Source organism: Schistosoma haematobium (assembly GCF_000699445.3).
Source record: "Schistosoma haematobium chromosome Unknown HiC_scaffold_451, whole genome shotgun sequence".
NCBI classification, from domain to species: domain Eukaryota; kingdom Metazoa; phylum Platyhelminthes; class Trematoda; order Strigeidida; family Schistosomatidae; genus Schistosoma; species Schistosoma haematobium.
Genome location: NW_026137123.1, coordinates 10,910 through 29,623, shown reverse-complemented (window position 1 = coordinate 29,623; position 18,714 = coordinate 10,910). Strand labels below are relative to the sequence as shown.

At 35.5% G+C, this 18,714-nt stretch overlaps 1 protein-coding gene across 1 annotated transcript; it reads right to left on the bottom strand.

Annotated features, from left to right (window-relative positions):
* Window positions 1–4,159: 4,159 nt before the first annotated feature.
* Window positions 4,160–9,292, bottom strand: MS3_00000345 (uncharacterized protein; the record flags this gene model as incomplete). The annotated part of the gene is made up of 3 exons (XM_051208150.1): window positions 4,160–4,424; window positions 6,363–6,683; window positions 9,175–9,292. Coding segments are annotated over 2 exons (321 nt in total), but the record flags the coding sequence as incomplete, so codon positions are not given.
* Between the last annotated feature and the right edge of the window lie 9,422 nt (window positions 9,293–18,714).

The following is an 18,714-nucleotide window of genomic DNA, read 5'->3' as shown; positions in this document are numbered from 1 at the left end:
GTATAGCCACAAGGCAACACGAACGCATATCTCTTTGTACCTTATCCACTGGTATAAATAAGACAAGATTAACTATCGACTATAAATTCATCTTTCTGCTTAACCACTATCCACTAGAATGTTCTGCTTTTTTACCACTGCCTGCCTAATTTCCAATTGCTGAGTTCCATGGCCAAACAGAGGATACGAATGCTATAAATTTACGGTGAGTTTGAACTATAAATTTCCTGCGATCTTAGATCTCGTTTAGACTGTTCGTCAGTCTACAACGCTGTGTTAATCGAAAAATTTAATCAACAGTACCTCGTACATAATCCAGATTCAAACTATTGCCTTCTTCATTACTTAAAGGCAAGAGTAACCCAGGCGAGTTTCATAATTTCATTAGATTATTTCGTACTATATTTATGATGCGTGATAACATTTCGTAGTTTCTTTCACGTAAACTAGTCATATATTCTGTCACTGCCGTCAAGTTTTAGTCGAAATCATGTACATTTATGACTCGTTAGTCGACATACTGTGGTAAAACATATTGCATGTACACGAGCACGCTTAGTCCGTGTCCCAAGTGCACACGTTGTCGTACTTAATATGTCACTTAACGCTAGGTAATAAGCTCTTTGTATCAGCCTTTTACGAAATGGCCACGTTACCTGGATCCTCTAAACCTTAGTTACATTGGTGGTTACCATTTTAATTAATGTTTACTATACCCCTTGTATTTGCCATTATTTCACACGGTAAATCATGGCTCGATTTTCATATTACACGACAGTCATTCCAATTCCATTTTCGGTATATTTGTATACAATACGGGTTTGGAAAATATCTAAACGTCCTCGAAAATTCTCCACGAACCCAACCATAGTTTTCGTATATGTTTTTATTCACACATCCAACTGTTACGCTAATAATACCTAAACGACCGTTCAGTGCAATTGTTAGTATACGTAAGAACGATGTTATTTAAACTTGACTTTATAATACATCAGAACTATTGTAGTTATTCTACTTCGACGTCGTACTTTATTTTATGAAGTATTGTTTCCTCGTGGCTGTTATCTCACCGATGATTTCGGTACATCAATCGGTTGTTCAACTACTCGACGATTTACAACCTGTCCAGTTCAATTGGTGGTCTGACGACATTATCATTCGCGCGAATCATCAGTTTATGCAGTCGAGCGAATCTCCTGCAAACTGAAAACGATATTGTCGCCTCTATCCCAACACTGACAGCGTTTTTCAAGGGTATCATTGACATGAGTCCAGAGTGACACTTTTGTTTTCTTATGTTCTTTTCGATATTTTTCTGTTTACTAACCGAACAAACACACAGCACTCATCGTTTATCATCTTTTAGAGACTTCATCGTGCCACCTTTGCTGTCGATTTGTAGCCTTCAACCCTTACTAACTGTAGCAGCAGTCATCGACTTTTCAAACTGTGACTACAAGTTGGTCAATAGCTTCGCACAACGAAATCACGACCACTCTTCACTGTTATACTTCTGTACTTACGGTTAGTCTGTTAGATATAGATATAACTAGAATTTGACACTAATTAATAGCTGTCAACGACACTGTCCGACTTACAACTTTAAACTAATGACAGTACAAATATGGATATCGATTGATAATACACTTATCCTACTATCGCTATAGCATCATTACTCTTGCGGCAGACTTAACGTTTGTCATCGGAGGAACTGAATTACTTTTCAAGGCTATATATATTTCAGCGCGACTTGATAGAACAATAAAACGTTTTGTTCTTTTCATTATTTCTATGGTTAATCAATTTACGTTTAAGCAACGTTCTACTAACATATTATGACTCGCTGTTTCCCGACCAGTTTCTGCCGCCCCCTTTTCATTTGTTTTACAGATAAGCAATACCTGGAGGATTTATAATATTCGTCTGGCACTCTCCGGCGCGCGACTGCTCCCAACATGTTTGGTACCGATTCAAACGGCCGCTGAATCTGGTGGGGAGTATTGTAGGGCCAGTGAAATGTCACTGAGCCCTAGCCAAATCATCCGACAGTTGGATCACTGAATGTCGAACAGATCGTCGCTCCCTGCCAAGGTCATGTACAACCAACGCGCATTAGTTAATCATACGCCATGGACTGGCCCATGCGGCAGTGGTCTTACTTTCGCTTGTATCTACTTTAACTAATATATTTCTGTAATAACGTCCTTTGTGTTGTACAGTCTTCAAAGCATCTATAGTACCTTGTTACGTCAATGGGGGTAGTCCACGTAAGGTGTTGACCACGAGGTGTGACTTCGACGTTAGTTGGTTCGTCACACCATTCACGTCTAACTCGAGTCGGCCTCCAATCATTTCGACATAGATCATCTACGTTGGTGATCTACAAGTGCAAAGGCGTGTACCACAAAGTTTGTACAAATTTGACGCCTGCAGCTTTCAAACTCTTTAGCAAAACCGGTTCATGATTCATTAGGGAGGTCCGCATTCTTCTCCACAAGAGAAGAAAAATGTGGGATAGATTTAGGTTACGGGGACTGATGAGAATGAGTAGTATATGTACTAGAGTGTTAATCCTGACAGTGATGGTCTCTCAGTTTATCCGAATTTCTTTCGAAAGAGTCGACGGATGGAGCCTCAACTACGTGCTGAGTTAATGAATTACACTCGTTAATGTTTCGATGAGAAAGTCTATTTTCAGCTGACAAATAATTTGTCCTGGGCTAATGGACTTTTTGAATTGTCCTCGTAAATTCTCTATTTTGGAAAACAAGAAAGATGAGCGCATATCAGGTGCAAATTTATTGCTAAGTAATTTGAAAACCGCAATCAAATCACCTCTAGTTCTTCGATATGAAAACGATAATAGGTTTAGCATGGCCAGTCGAGCATCATACGGGAGCTGCACTATTCCGGAAATCAGGTTAGTTGTTGTTCTCTGAAACTTTTCCTAAAGCTCACTGTTTTTTGGACAGGGGCTAGCCGCTTGTATGCAGTACTCAAGTTTAGGACACACGAACACTGTATACAAAGTCAAAAAATTTAAGTGTCGACATGACTAAGGGCCGTAAGCATTGACCATAAAGTTGAAAAACTTTTAGCGGCTATTGCACGGCAGTGTGTAGTAGTCCTTAAGTATTGGCTTACGATGACTCCTAAATCATTTATGAACTAGATGGTCAATTCATGTCTCGTTCTCATTGTTATAGTACAGTTACAGATCTCTGGTTGCTTTTGACGAAGCTTTGCTAGCCACCTGACATGGCAATTGTGATGTAATGGAATAACTCCAGGATTTACTTAGACAATTTTAGGGTGCACTGTAATGACATGAGTTCACACTGTTCGGTGTATCAGTTGCCCGGTGTTTCAAGTACTTAAATATAAACATAACAATTATATATGAGCAACAGAGAGATGGATGGGCATGCAATTAAACAAAATGAGACAAGAACTAATCATACAAGCTTATTAACACGACTGGGGGTTTAGCTTTAGATGTTACATCCTTGATGTACGGTGTCATATGAATTTCACATATCCGTATCAGCCATCTCGGCTCGTTCTTCTGTAACCCATCGAGAATAAAAACTAGAGACTTCTCTCTCTCAACTGACTTGTTTCCCGTTCTTATTAATGCTGCATTGTAACAACACTGATTCGCAACCACATGGTCTTCTAAGATAAATGTATAGTGACTTGGAGGATTGCTATGAATGTTGAATCGACGAAAATTAGTAGTCAAAATTGGTAAGAACGTGATCGTGACGACAAGGGTGGGTTGTGTGGGCGTGGTCTCTATACATACTTCTTTCATCCTTGCAATGAATATACTATTCTGCCTGTATGACCCTATTTTGGTCTTTGAAAATTCATATACTGCAGCATAGCCCAACCACGAGGATGAGTAGTATTGACTTTTCACTTGGAACCAGTTTCAAAGGTCTTTGTTTTATATACTTGATATTTAATTTATTTCTCCATGTTCATGCTTTATTAGGTTTTTATTGTATACCATATAATGTCAGTCTCAGTACAGAGTAAAAGTCAGGAAGATAAGGATGAACAGTCCACTTATTTACTAGATATATATATATATATATATATATATATATATATATATATATATATATATATATATATATATATATATACAAAATTTATTCATTTAATCAAAATTACAAATAGGATGAGATTGAATGGAAAAGCAAACAAAAAACACGACGGAGAATTCTCTCAATTCTTTCGTTCAATTTTGTAATTAATTCTCAGAAATAATTCGTACTAAAATGATATTAGCACCACGAATAAATAATTGTTGTTCGTTGTCATCATCATCATCTATGTGAATTTTTTCATTTTGTTGATTATCTTGTTTTTCAGTGAAAGGATGTTTTCGACGAGTTTGTAAACTATACCAAAGTGAGCTATAATAAAATAAATGATAATTAAAGATAATGATAATAAAAGAAAAATAGTACTTAAGGTGAAGTGGTGTAGTGAAGATTGATTTGATTTGTAAATTATATTCATCATAGACTGATCATCTTATATGGGGGTATCAATGAATAGCACAAAACATGATGCAATTATTATGTGTTAGTATGGGATTTCTTAACAACAACACACGATTTGATTAGTGATCAAACACAGAAACTTCAAGTTATACAGTGAATGCTTAATCATGAAGATCGCTGAACTGGTATCCAATGATCTAATTTTATCTTCAGTCTATTTACGATATACTTATAAATGACAATTGTCCCACAACTCACGACGCATATGAACTTAACTAGTCGGAAAAATGTTAGAAATTATATTATGCACACAGACAGTAAAGTATATAAGTTATATGTAAGTGACTAACTTATTTTCCGAAATTGACTTACGGTTTAAATTTTTTTTAACTGTATGAAGTCATTTCATTATTTAAGGTGATTTAAAATCAAAAACTTTATCGGAGGTGTTGTGTTGGAATGAACTCACTTAAACAGCATCATTTCATTGTGACTTTAGTACAAATATATAATCAGATAAAGTTATCACACTTGATGATATTAATACAAATGGGAAAGAAAATTAACTAAATAAAGAGCTTAATGCATAAGGCATTGATATTTTAAGTACTAAGTACCATATTTGAGACTCAACAAAGGTTACATCTCAACTGACTAGTTACCAAACAGGATGAAAAATGATGAGTTTTGAATTTTAGTGTTTAGCTATAATTCATATATACCAGTAACACTAAGAAATAAGAAAATTTGAGAATTATTCATAATACACATATGACTTAAATAAAAATGAATAAAAATTAGGCAACACAGTTAGAGATTAACAGATAAATTGTTGCTAGCAATAGAATTTAGGATGCGTGTTTCATCTCATTTCGAACTCATTGGTGCCAATCTGCATATCGGAGTTTGAACTGAACACCTTTTATTTCTAACACTAAAAGCGTTATCTATTGAGTTCATATCGCCATTACCTTTAAAGATGCGTCAGGAATTCGGAGTTTGACAACGCCATCATACATAACACCTTTATAATTGACGTTTACCAACTCAGTGAAATCAGAAGTCAGAAATGGAGAGGTTAGAAAATATATTTGGAAGATTATCGATATATCGAGAAGCGTTTAGTCTAAGTTGACTAGCATTTGCGAGGAATGAGTAGCACGGTGTACCCACTCGTGATCTGGTGCGGATGTGTGACCGAGCGATTTTAGCTAAGTGTGTCCAGTAAAATTAATGAGGTCGGAATCGAAAACTCACGGAACTATTTATTTTGGGGATTTATTTGCCGCTACATCTTGTTCAATGGATATAACGTTTATATTATAGATAAAAACGGTGAAGTTCAGGACTGGACTTTGATCAGCGTTTTCAGCATATATATATATATACTGTGCAGATTACGTCGACACAGCTATTTTTATCACAAGTTGAACCGAATAAATGTATTATTCCTAGCAGTGGAATGGAAACTTAATATTCTATCAAAGCATTTCTCAAGATAAAATTACATATTTACTCTACTAGTAAAATTCCTGAGCATAAAAATATTATCAAACGAAACCACTAAATACGATTAATTTAATAGTTGAAATCACGAGTCAATTAAAGCTAGGCCATCACGGAAAACCTGGAAGCACTGAACAGCCGTTTCGCCCTAGTATGGGACTCCTCAACAGTGAGCATCCACGATCCCACCCGCATGATTCGAACTCAGGAACTACCGAGCGCTTAACCTCTAGATCACTGAGCTGGCCGGCATCTAACGGTGTTAATGTCTAACTTGAACACTTCGTTGTAAAACGTAAAATGTGAAAGAAAAAAACCAAAATTACATGATATAAAACTCACATATCAGACAATTCAGACATATTTCGTTCATTCAAATTAACCATAGATGATGTCCAATTTGACGATTTATGATAAAAACAATTATTATTATTCTCGTCTAAATGATTATGAATATTCACTAAAACACTTTTATTAATCTGATCACATTTTTTGACAGACTGATCATCATGATCATTTGTATCAGATAAGGGGATTTACCAAGTAGACGAAAAGGTCTCAATCTACTAATTTCATCATCACGTGCTTCTTTTTCCACAATCCCATCTTGATCATGATCGCCATACTGATCAGGAAATAATTGTCCGATTTCTAATGGTTGGTCTAATAATATTTATAGGACGTAAAAATAAAGACACATACCAAAGTTAGTGGAACAAAAATGATGTAAAATATAATTTGTAACAGATTGGTTGGTGAACTGAAGTGACGGTACCGCCCCACAACGAAAAGAGAGGGTAAGGAATAATCGGCTCTAAAAATATGACACCTCACTTTGCCCCATGGATTTCCATCACCGGCAGTAACGCCCTAAAAGTCGAGAGCAAGAGTATCAAGCACTGCTTACAAAGGATTAAGTATAACTGGCTCCAATCAGTTGTCCGTCCAGCAAGTTGATTGAAGCTGTGAATGAGAACAACAGGATACCAACTCATTGACCTGAACGTTAACAGCTTGCTTCAAGGTCTGAAGGTCCTCCTTAGTTCGATCCCCGAAAGATTGTAGATACACACTGTTGAGGAGTCCCATACTGAGATGAAACAGATTCCTATTGTTTTCTAACTTTTACTGTCTGCTTAAGCAAAGCCAGTTTGTGATGTGAGACCTCGAAATTCAGTAATCTTCACTAACCCCTATAATAACAATTTTAGTTTGGTTATTCACTAATAATTAAAAATACGTCTGATTTTTAATTAAGATTGATTATAATCATTAACTAGGCTAAATGTCAAGATATTTACAGTGAAATACACCTTGGAATTAGGTGTTTAAAAATGAATTCCATAGAAAAGATTTTAAACACAGTTAATTCATATTCAAACTCATCACTAACTATTAACTCATTTACCAGGTACAGATTTGCGTACTCGGCTTCCAGGCATACCCAAAATGTGCAAAGGTTGATGATATTACCCGGTCGCAAGAGAATAAGGTAGGTGAAGTGGGGTTCGAACCTGAGAATTAGTGGCTGAAGATCAGATACCTTAACTTTTGGGCAACTTCACTCAAACTCATCAAGGAAATAAGTCTTTGCAGCCTTCACAGAAATCCACACTTTCTGATGATTTAAATTTGGTCCCAAGTATTTGATATTCTTCATTCAGTCGACCTTTTCCACGGATTATAAAATTAAGCATTAAATGGTAATTAGTGGTTTACTTTAGTTATTAAAGCTGACCACTTGTCTACTGATTGATAGAATAAGGTAAATCCAGGTCTTTTCATATGTATAACTAACAAACGTGTCATTTAGTTAAGTTTAATACATTTCAATGCTCGAATTAAATTGAAAACCAATAAATATTCAATCACAATATGGATCATTATATAAAAGACACCAATTTAATACCATATATGCTTAAAGTATTTTGTTAGGAAAGAGACTATGTTTATTAACTATAACTTGAACAAATGTGAATCATTAAAATTCACAGTGTTCTGACGCTGTATTAATGACATAGTGTTCACTACATTAATATGAGCAACATTTCTTATCTGGTCTATACCATATAATTTGATTTTTTAAGATATTCACTTATTCGGTATTGTTTTTAGAGACTAAGATCAGTAACTTATGTAATAAAATGTAGTCTTAATGTGTTACCAAATTAAAATGAAAGTAGATTTGGTTAGTTAACTAGTGCTTTACAGAGATGCTGCATACAGCAAAACTAAGATATAGAATCTATTCACAAGATCAACAACAGTTGGTTCGAGCCAGGTTAGTAGATTCAAACTACCGTGATGGAGATCCATGAAATAATTCCAACCAATGGTTGTAGACATTAGATGGTATGGCTTGAAATCGATCATACTGAGATGCAAATACATCCATTCTTTATTTTCTAGATATTCCTTAATACTTGTCATCTTTATTTCATCATGTCAGCGTTTAGTCTTTTTCATTATTTTATTGCTGTTACATTATTTTAGTTTCTTTGTAATTTATCTCATTCATTTCATTTTATCATGTTTGTATGGTAGAGCTAACTGAACTAATGTATATTTATACCAGGTTCTACGTTTTATTTATTTATTTATTTATTTTAACACATAAATATTGGTACAAGGAGGCACCAAACACATATGCGCCACACAAATCTCATTTGATTTATGTGAGGGCTGTGATACTGCCCGGTGCCCAAACCGAAGCAGGTGGTTTTCTTAGAACGCCACGCCCCGAGACTTCGACCTGAAGGTCTGATCCACAAGGCAGTGGAGCATCGTAAGGAGATGCAGTCCCATGAAAGCCGGTGACCAACGATTGGTTCATACGCCATTTGTTCCCGCAGGATACTTGAGCCCATGTGCACCATTGGTTTGAAATTCGGCTAGAGCGCCGGACATTCGCTTTTCGTCCTCTCATTTTTGTAAACAACAACCCCGCCACGAGAAGGCAGTGAGTAGGACTTCCCTGGCAGAGGCTATATACGTGTGACCATGTGAGAGCATTTCGAGAGGGAGATAGGACTCGAATAAATAAATGAATATAATGAATTATAAATTAACAAGAAACTATACATATTAGAAATAACCTGATAGAAATGACATAATTCAATCATTTAACATAAATATTACAAAAATACATATTTACTATCTTTCAGCTGAACACCAGTTTGATTAGATGGAGAATGGCATAAATTTGAACATTTTTTCAACTGAAATAAAGCGTTATTATTTCGTTGAAACTTTCGTAAACGTTGTTCCCGTCGCTTTTACTTCGTCCCGGTTTTCCATTCTACAAGAACAAATTAAGAAGAATATCTATGATGTGTTGACGAGAATGATAATGATTGGTTAATTGCTTAGTCAGATTTGTAGATAGTTTGACAGGAGTTAGATGAGTTATATATTCTCCTATCCTTATTATTATTGTGATTGTGTCGGATTGTTATCGGGTATTGGTGTGGAAATATATTTATGTTCTAGTCAGACTAATCATATATTCTTGATCTGAATTGTGTTGAAGTCCTGTAGAATAGACACTGAGAGGGAATCTCGTGTAGATATTCGTCTAAGGCAAATTAGCGTCCCATTCGTGTAGACGAGGAAACTTTTAGCGTTATAACAATTTAAGATATAATTTTATAACGGAATAAAATTAACGTCATTAAATTAATTAAAAATATAGGTGTTGTTGTTATTATTGAAGTATGGTTGTACCACCTTAACAGTTAACAAAAAAACTACTTGCAACAAGTTAGTCAGTGGGATTGTAGTTTAGTCGTTAAAATATGTTCGACTTTCAATTAGTAGATTCAAAGTTTTAACTTTATTCTGCTTTTTCAGTTTGGACGAGCGAGTAGTATAACTAGACTTTACATTAAAAGTATAACTTGAAACCAAATGTACGAATATGCATTTGATGAGTTACAAAACACAATTTCATCAGTTAGTAAAAACAAAAAATAGAACCTTAGTACGAATATTCATAGGCTGGTTTTGTTATATTTTTATCTGAACTCTGAGAAAGAATATCAACAAGATAGTAATTAATATTACATGATAAGATTTTAAGACAAGTCATTGAAGGTTTCTAATTGTATGAAACTTATGCAGGAAGTATTCACCTAGCAACATGTTAAGGTTCAATAATTAGTAAGTTCATGAACTTATACTATGAATCGCTAGTCTTGTTTCTACCTACTTCTATGAGAGAGAGAGAGAATAACTGTAAACATTTATTTTAGTCTATTATGAAACTCTTTTGTTAGTACTTCCTTAGTATGGTTAGATTCCATCCCCAAACTATTTTGACCTGAATTTAATATCTACTTGTATCAGCTTTGATCTACATTGAATCTAATCCTATTTATTATTTATTGTGATTATTTTATTGTTAAATAAATAAGAATAATATTTGAAAGGGTTTTGTGGATATTATAGTAATTTTAATAGTTGGTGTCATGAGTCAAGTGATACTAGACCACCATGACCGTCCAGTGCTTCCAGGTTTTCCATGGTGGTCTAGCTTCAATTTACTCAGGATCTCAACTATTAAAATATGAATAAGTTAGTTTTTATTTTCTAGCTATTGTTCAGGCCTAAGAATTATTTTATTATGATTAATCGACTACAGATATATTTACTTAGGTTTATGCTTAAACAGTGTGAATTTTATAGATATTATTCAGTTGTTTACAATAAAGTAAATGGAACAAGGTTTATGTATGTGCCCTTATGATTTAAAGTCGAATTAAAAGAAATACTTTAAGTTCACACTTTAAACGATATAGGAAATCATTAAGGTGAAGTATCTAAGATATAAGTGCAAGTTAAACTGTAATTCTAATACAAAACCTATGATATTAAGTTCAACAGTTGATATTATACAGGAGAAAATTTGTTGAAATAATCAATGAAATCTTCCATGTTTTAAGTAATATACATCAGAATCGGTAAAAGAGTAGATGTATTCACTCAATCTTCCCTTATTATTTCATACATTTTGCTAAGCTAATTTATTCTTTCTTCATGAATTACAATATCTATACCGAATCTTTTCTACTACACCGGATAGCATTACTACTTCAAATAGTTTTAGATTCACCTCGATGATTTCATCTCACTGTGTTGATGTGGAATGAAAACTTGAACCGATATATATGAGCCAGATTCTAGATTAATTACCATTGAATGGCATCAAACAATGTTTGTTAATAAAGAAGTTTCGTTAACTGATAAAATATAATGCTGAGTGTTGTGATGGACGGTGTTCGAAATCTGATACTGGTACACTATGTGCCACGCGCTGCTCCTCCCCGACTACCTAAGCGAGAACACAACAGTGAGTGTGAAAGTGTATTGAACTATCGGATAAAATGCACAAATACTCATTCATATATACCACTCTAATTTTTAGTAAATTGATCCACTTCTTAGCCAATAAAATGCGCTTATCCATAAGGTCACTTCGGACTACCATCGACTGACCTTCTGATTGGCTCCCCATATCACTGGGTAATATGACTGATTAGTCTGGATACCGATTTACATCAACCGGAATTTAATGATCAAAATCACAGTTAAACATTTGGTATCATATTCATTATACATTTGAATCTTAATAACGAAATGAATACTACCAGTGCTTATATTTCTGTCTAGCAATTAGAACTATACTCATGTAAATACATGTGATCCAACTAGATATATTGATCAACAAAATTTTCTAAATTGCTCTTTTGTATTCAAACTAAGGGAATTAAATTAATGCATAAAACTGTGAGTATAGATATGTGAACGTGGTGAAATAAATGTAAAAATCAAAATGATTTATAGGAACAAACAAAACCTACACCTTTCAAAGCTGATTTCGGAAGATGAACAGAATATTCAGTCACATTCTTTAGAATCTAAAGATATTAAGAAATCAATGAAAAATAAGAATATCGACGATACACGATTGATTGATATATATGTATAAAATAACTGATCGGTCATTGAGTAGTACTATATATATACATATATAGTGAACTCCGCCTGGAGCCTCTCCAGGCACAACTGCCGGTCCCAAGCCCGGATAAAGAGGAGGGTCCGGCATGGGGTTAGCGACCCCTTCCCGTAGAAAACTAACTTGCTAAAAACGCTGACCAGAAAAATAATTCAAACCATTTAAACTCTGCCCTGGGAGTCAGAAGGTCTTCATTTAGAAGAGTTATGACGCCTCATAGTGAAAGCCGCGTTCCTTTGGAAGTCACGAGGTCGATGCCCCTTCTAACAACCAGAGCAACCATTTATTTAGGTACATGGAATGCTCGTAAAATGTGGGAGACCGGGAGAATTCACAAATTGCCGCATAAATGAGGAGATACAACCTGGAGGTGCTTGAGATCAGTGAAACAGATTGGATGCAGGTTGGACAACAACGACTAGCTTCAGAAGAGCTTCTGTTATACTCCGGCCATGAAGAAGAAAATGCCCCACATACACAAGAAGTTGCATTAATGATTTCCAAACAGGCACAAAATGCACTTATAGGATGGGAATCTCATGAACCAAGGATCATTAAAGCCTCCTTCAAAACAAGGAAAGAGGGCATTTCAATGAACATCATCCAATGCTATGCACCTACCAACGACTACAGTGAAGACGTTAAAGATCAATTCTACGATAGGCTGCAGTCAATCGTCCAGAAGTGCCCAACAAAAGACCTGACCATTCTGATGGGAGATTTAAATGCCAAGGTTGGAATGAACAACACCGGATATGAATACACCATGGGACGACATGGACTGGGAGAAAGGAACGAAAATGGTGAGAGATTTACAAACCTATGAGCCTTCAATAAACTGGTCATAGGCGGCACTATATTCCCACATAAACGCATACACAAAACCACAAAGACTTCACCGGATCACACTACGCAAATCCAAATCGACCATATCTGCATCAACAAAATGTTCAGGATGACAATGGAGGATGTGAGAACCAGGAGAGGAGCTGATATAGCATAAGATCATCACTTGCTGATAGCCAAGATGAAATTGAAACTTAAAAAGCACTGGACAATGGGGCGGACATCACAAAATTTTAATACAGCCTTTCTTCGGGTTACTAACAAACTCAACAAATTCAAGATAGTCCTCAGTAATAGATTCCAGGCCTTTCATGATCTACTCAATGGAGAGGGAACTACTATGGAGAGCAACTGGAAGGGGATCAAAGAGGCAATCACTTCAAAATGTCATGAGGTTCTGGGCCACAGGAAGCACTATCACAAGGAATGGATCACTGCTAATACACTGGATAAGATTCAAGAAAGGAGGAACAAGAAGGCATCGATAAATATCAGCAGAAAAAGCCAAGACACAAGCTGAATACACAGAAGTAAACAAGTAAGTGAAGAGGAGCATCAGAACTGACAAACGTAAATATGTGGAAGATTTAGCAATGAGGGGGTATTGTTAAACAGAATGAAGGACTCCGTAGACGCCCAACTTCGAGACCAACAGGCAGGATTCCGTAAGGATAGATCGTGTACAGACCAAATCGCAACTTTACGGATCATTGTGGAACAATCAATTGAATGAAATTCATCACTGTATCAACTTCATTGACTACGAAAAGGCATTTGATAGCGTGGACAGAACAACACTATGGGAACTTTTTCGACACTACGGCGTGTCTCAGAAGATAGTCAATATCATACAGAGTTCATATGATGGATTACACTGCAAAATCGTGCATGGGGGACAGTTGACGAAGTCGTTCGAAGTGAAGACCGGTGTTAGGCAAGGTTGCTTACTCTCACCCTTTCTCTTTCTCCTGGTGATCGACTGGATCATAAGACGTCAACATTTGAAGGGAAGCACGGGATACAATGGACATCTAAGATGCAGTTGGATGATCTAGACTTCGCAGACGATCTGGCCCTTCTATCCCAAACGCAACAACAGATGCAGGAGAAGACGAACAGTGTGGCAGCAGCCTTAGCAGAAGTAGGTCTTAATATACACAAAGGGAAAGGCAGGATTCTCCGATACAACACGGCATGCACCAATATAATCACAATCGACGAAGATTTGAGGGATGTTAAAACCTCTACATATTTGGGCAGCATCATTGATGAACATGGTGGATCTGATGCAGATGTGAAAGCGCGGATTGGTAAAGTGAGAGCAGCATATTTACAACTGAAGAACATCTGAAAATCAAAACAATTGTCAACCAACACCAAGGTCAGAATTTTCAATACAAATGTCAAGACACTCCTACTGTATGGGGCGGAAACATAGAGGACTACGAAAGTCATCATCCAGAAGATACATGTGTTTATTAACAGTTGTCTACGCAAAATACTTCGGGTCCACTGGCCAGACACTATTAGCAACAACCTACTGTGGGAAAGAACAAACCAGATCCCAGTGGAGAAACAAATCAAGAAGAAGCGCTGAAAGTGTATAGGACACACATTGAGGAAAGCACCGAACTGCGTCACAAGACAAGCCCTCACATGGAATCCTGAAGGTCAAGGGAGGAGCGGAAGACCGAAGAACACACTACACCGAGAAATGGAAATAGACATGAGAAAAATGAACAAGAATTGGGTGGAACTAGAAAAGAAGGCCCAGGACAGAGTGGGTTGTAGAATGCTGGTCGGCGGCCTATGCTCCATTGGGAGTAACAAGCATAAGTAAGTAAGTAAGTAAGTAAGTAATATAAAGCGAGAAGCCGTGACAAGTGGAGTTCAACTGGGTCTGTTGTGTGATAGTAACTCACTGAAGACAATGGTAAACGGTGGCGCAATTTTGTGGATTGGTTGACGTCACACATTAATACTATTGGATGCCGGGCGGCTTAGTGGTCTAGAGGTCAAGCGCTAGCGCACGAAGCCGACAGGTCCGGGGTCCGAATCCTGCGAGCGGGATCGTGGATGGGCACTGTTGAGGAGTCCCATGCTAAGGCGAAACAAACATCCAGTGCTTCCAGGTTTCCCATGGTGGTCTAGCTTTAATTGACTCATGAATTCAACTATTTAATTACTACAATCTCCACATAAACCCCATTCTGATAAAAACTATACATATTTTAGTGCTTTTTTGTGCCAACATTTATGTATTTAAATGAATAAATAAATGAACTTAAAACTCGCCAGTTCATAAATAACCTTGTGATTAATTTTTCACAGTATTGTCTCTTTATCCAAATATAGAATATAATAATTACTTAAATGTATATGGGAAATTATGATACTTTGAAATTGTCAGTTCAAAATTGAAAATTTGCGAAGATTTAAACACGTAACATTGTTAAAACATGAACTATTTTGAATTTTATAGTTAACAACATGGACTAACCTTATGTTAAACAACCATTCAAAACTAGGAAACGCTAGAGACAATAACAAAGGTTAGTAATTAATGTAAACTATAATATTCAAAATATTCTCCACAAACCCAATACATTAATATTTCAATTAATAACTTATAATAATATTTATGATGTTATAATAACTGATCTAACAATTCAAGTAATGGAATTCAAGACGTGCATTTCGTCCAATTTGGGACTTATCATCAGCTCTGAAAGTAATTGTATCCCATGGTTTAACTACGTATTCAATCCACTATAAAGTACTTGTATTGTTTCAATTCAAAATGAGTTGTTTTCGTTGCTGTACATGTATATTTCTTAAAGTTAAAACAATCATACAAATTTCATGATAAATTGACTATAGTTTCTAAAGATAAGTAGTTGGAATACATGTAAATTATATAGTTAAAAAATAAAGAAATAAAATAAACTGTAAATTAATTAAATTTGGAATATATTCCATTATTGGTAATATTAAATGAAGTGGGTGCGCACTGCTGAGGAGTCCCATACTAGGACGAAACGGTCGTCCAGTGCTTCCAGGTTTTCCATGGTTATCTAGCTTCAATTGACTCATGATTTCAACCAGTGAAATTTCTAAAAATCTCCACAAAACCCATTCTGAAGTATGATCAGTTTTATTTGGTATATATGTTTATCCAATGTGGATTGTATCGATACAATAGCCGATTATGACATAAATTTATGCAGAACAGATAAATTGTACATGTTTTTTTTTATTTAAAAAAATTAATTAATTTTCACTTACTAAATTCCAATAACGATCAAAAGCAATTAAATTGCCAATAATTGAAGCACGAGGCTCTTTTAAACCACGAGTCATAACCATTATTTGACTTTGATTTTGCATAGCTTTCCATAAACTAGCCATAGGACTGAAAATACGTTGCTGTTGTCTATGTGAATGGGAGCGATGTACACCGTAATGGATTTGCTCAGGATCAAAACCTTATTTATTATTAATGCGAATACAAACAAGCATGTTAATAGGAAGTGAGAAAGCAACACAGTATAAATAATACAGTATTTATTACAATTGATGAAGGCTTGTTTGGAGGATCATTTAATAAAAACATTGAATTTGTCATTACTCGAAATCGCTATGTTGATGCATCAACTGAATTTTGAAATCAACTATAAATCAGTCCACATGATTCAGTAATATGCTTGAAGGTTGATCTTTTTCATGGTCATGTAAAAATCACGGAAATAAAAACTCTTGTAACGTCTAATCTTTTTGTGTATTTGTACACGATTCTTCATTATTGAAATGCCACTGTATATTGGCCGTGTGTGAGGCAGCAAACCACCAAAGACAATGGAAGATAGTTGAGCAGTGTCGTAGATTGAATGAAATTAGATATTAACACCGTCAGTAGATTAGAGACGTGTGACGCCGAAGGTCTTGGGTTTGACTCCCACTTGCGGATGCTCGTTTATGAGGAGTCCCATACAAGGATGAAACAGCCGTCTAATACTTCCAGGTTTTCAAAGGTAGCTCAACAATGATCAGTTCATAATTTCAATGAAGCTCAACAATCTCCACAACCCTATACTGACAATTATCATGCGTTCACTCACTAGTGACTAGCTTCGAGAGGAAATCCCCAGAGTTCTGGTAAGAAGCTATGACTAGTGGGGCTAAACCGTGTCGGGTGTAAGGTAGTTAGTTACCCACCACAGACGTCCGTTTTTTAATTTGTTAAATCATTTTAGATTTGTTCATATATGAGTAGTAGTAGCGTCGCTTGTATTTTTTTACCAATCCAACAATAAAATGCAATAACTGCTGCAGTTACTATCTAACAATATCAGCTTCAATTAATTTTGGCCTACCAAGAAGCGACCTATTTCTACGTTTATAAGTGCACTGGGTATATAGGAAGATAAAAATAGATAAAACAAATATAAATCATCAGATCCGTGAATAAGAATTTACGTAAAACAAAATTATTCAGAATGATGATAATTTCTAGACCCAATATTAACGATGTTCCAATGGCAAAACACAAGTATCCACTCCTATTTTCCATAGAGCAGAAGCCTTCGTAAAAATGTTTGTCTGTACATGTGGTATCGTAACTACCAACGTATAGTGTAGATTTATATCATTATGTATTTCCCATATATTAAGTGAGGACTTTAACAACTTCACTAAATACATTATAGCTAGTCCACCCAAATGTGACTCAAATTCTAGTGAGTGAGTCGGTACGTGATAAATCAGTTACGTTGCTTAATTAAAAAATATACATAGAACTAAAAAAACCTGCCACACACTATTCCAGTATTTCAGCAATGATCTTGTCCGTTTACTCTTTGAAACAGATAGGTTGTTAGTTAATTTCGGTATGACATTTTCACTTGAGCGCACAGAAAATGAATTGCTAGCCTAATAAAAATGTTCAAGAAAAAGATAAAATTTACTAGAGTACCTATACAGCCTTCGTAATTAGTAATAATTATGATGACTAACAAACAAAGGAAGTTTAAGGGAATTCGAGGAGGCAGATCTAATTTATTACAGAATGATATAAGGTACCTATGAAAACGAAGGAGCACTGAAAAGCTGTTTGATCACAGTATAGGACTCTTCAGCACTGAGTGCTCACCACCGCTCCAGAGATCAAACTCAGGATTTCCAGTCCTTATTGGTTTTTAATTGTACCCTGAGATCAATCTGTGACGCATATGACCTACAAACAACGAGATTTCAACGTTGAAACCACCTATTTTATAAAATGACATCGAACAAGGTTTATGGCCTCATCTCATTATTCAAAAAGATATCGTAATTGTTTGCGCAATGATGGTTAAAAGACTTGTCAACAGTTTTAATGTTAACGAGGTAACTTTACTCAAAATAGACGCACAAAATTATTTTCCAAGAAAATATCAAGTTACAAATTCGACGATTATGTAGCGCGATGGTTTGAAGGTCAAAACAAGCGACTTTCAACCACGAGAAGTTGGGCCATGCTCCTTTTCACTTAACTCAGTTCAAGCAACCAAATACTAGTATCACTACCATATGAATAAAGTAGAACGCGAATAAGGGTATATAAATTCGTACTTGATATATAAATTCATATCCCTTCTACTATAATTCTCATTCTGTGTATTCTACCGTTTATTGTGCCAAAGTGAGAACTTGAACTGACACACGTTTGGGTCAGGCTTCTAGCGGTTTTCAGTTGCCTGGATAAAACCGTTATATATATATATATATATATATATATATATATATATATATATATATATATATGTATATATATATATATATATATAATATTCGGGC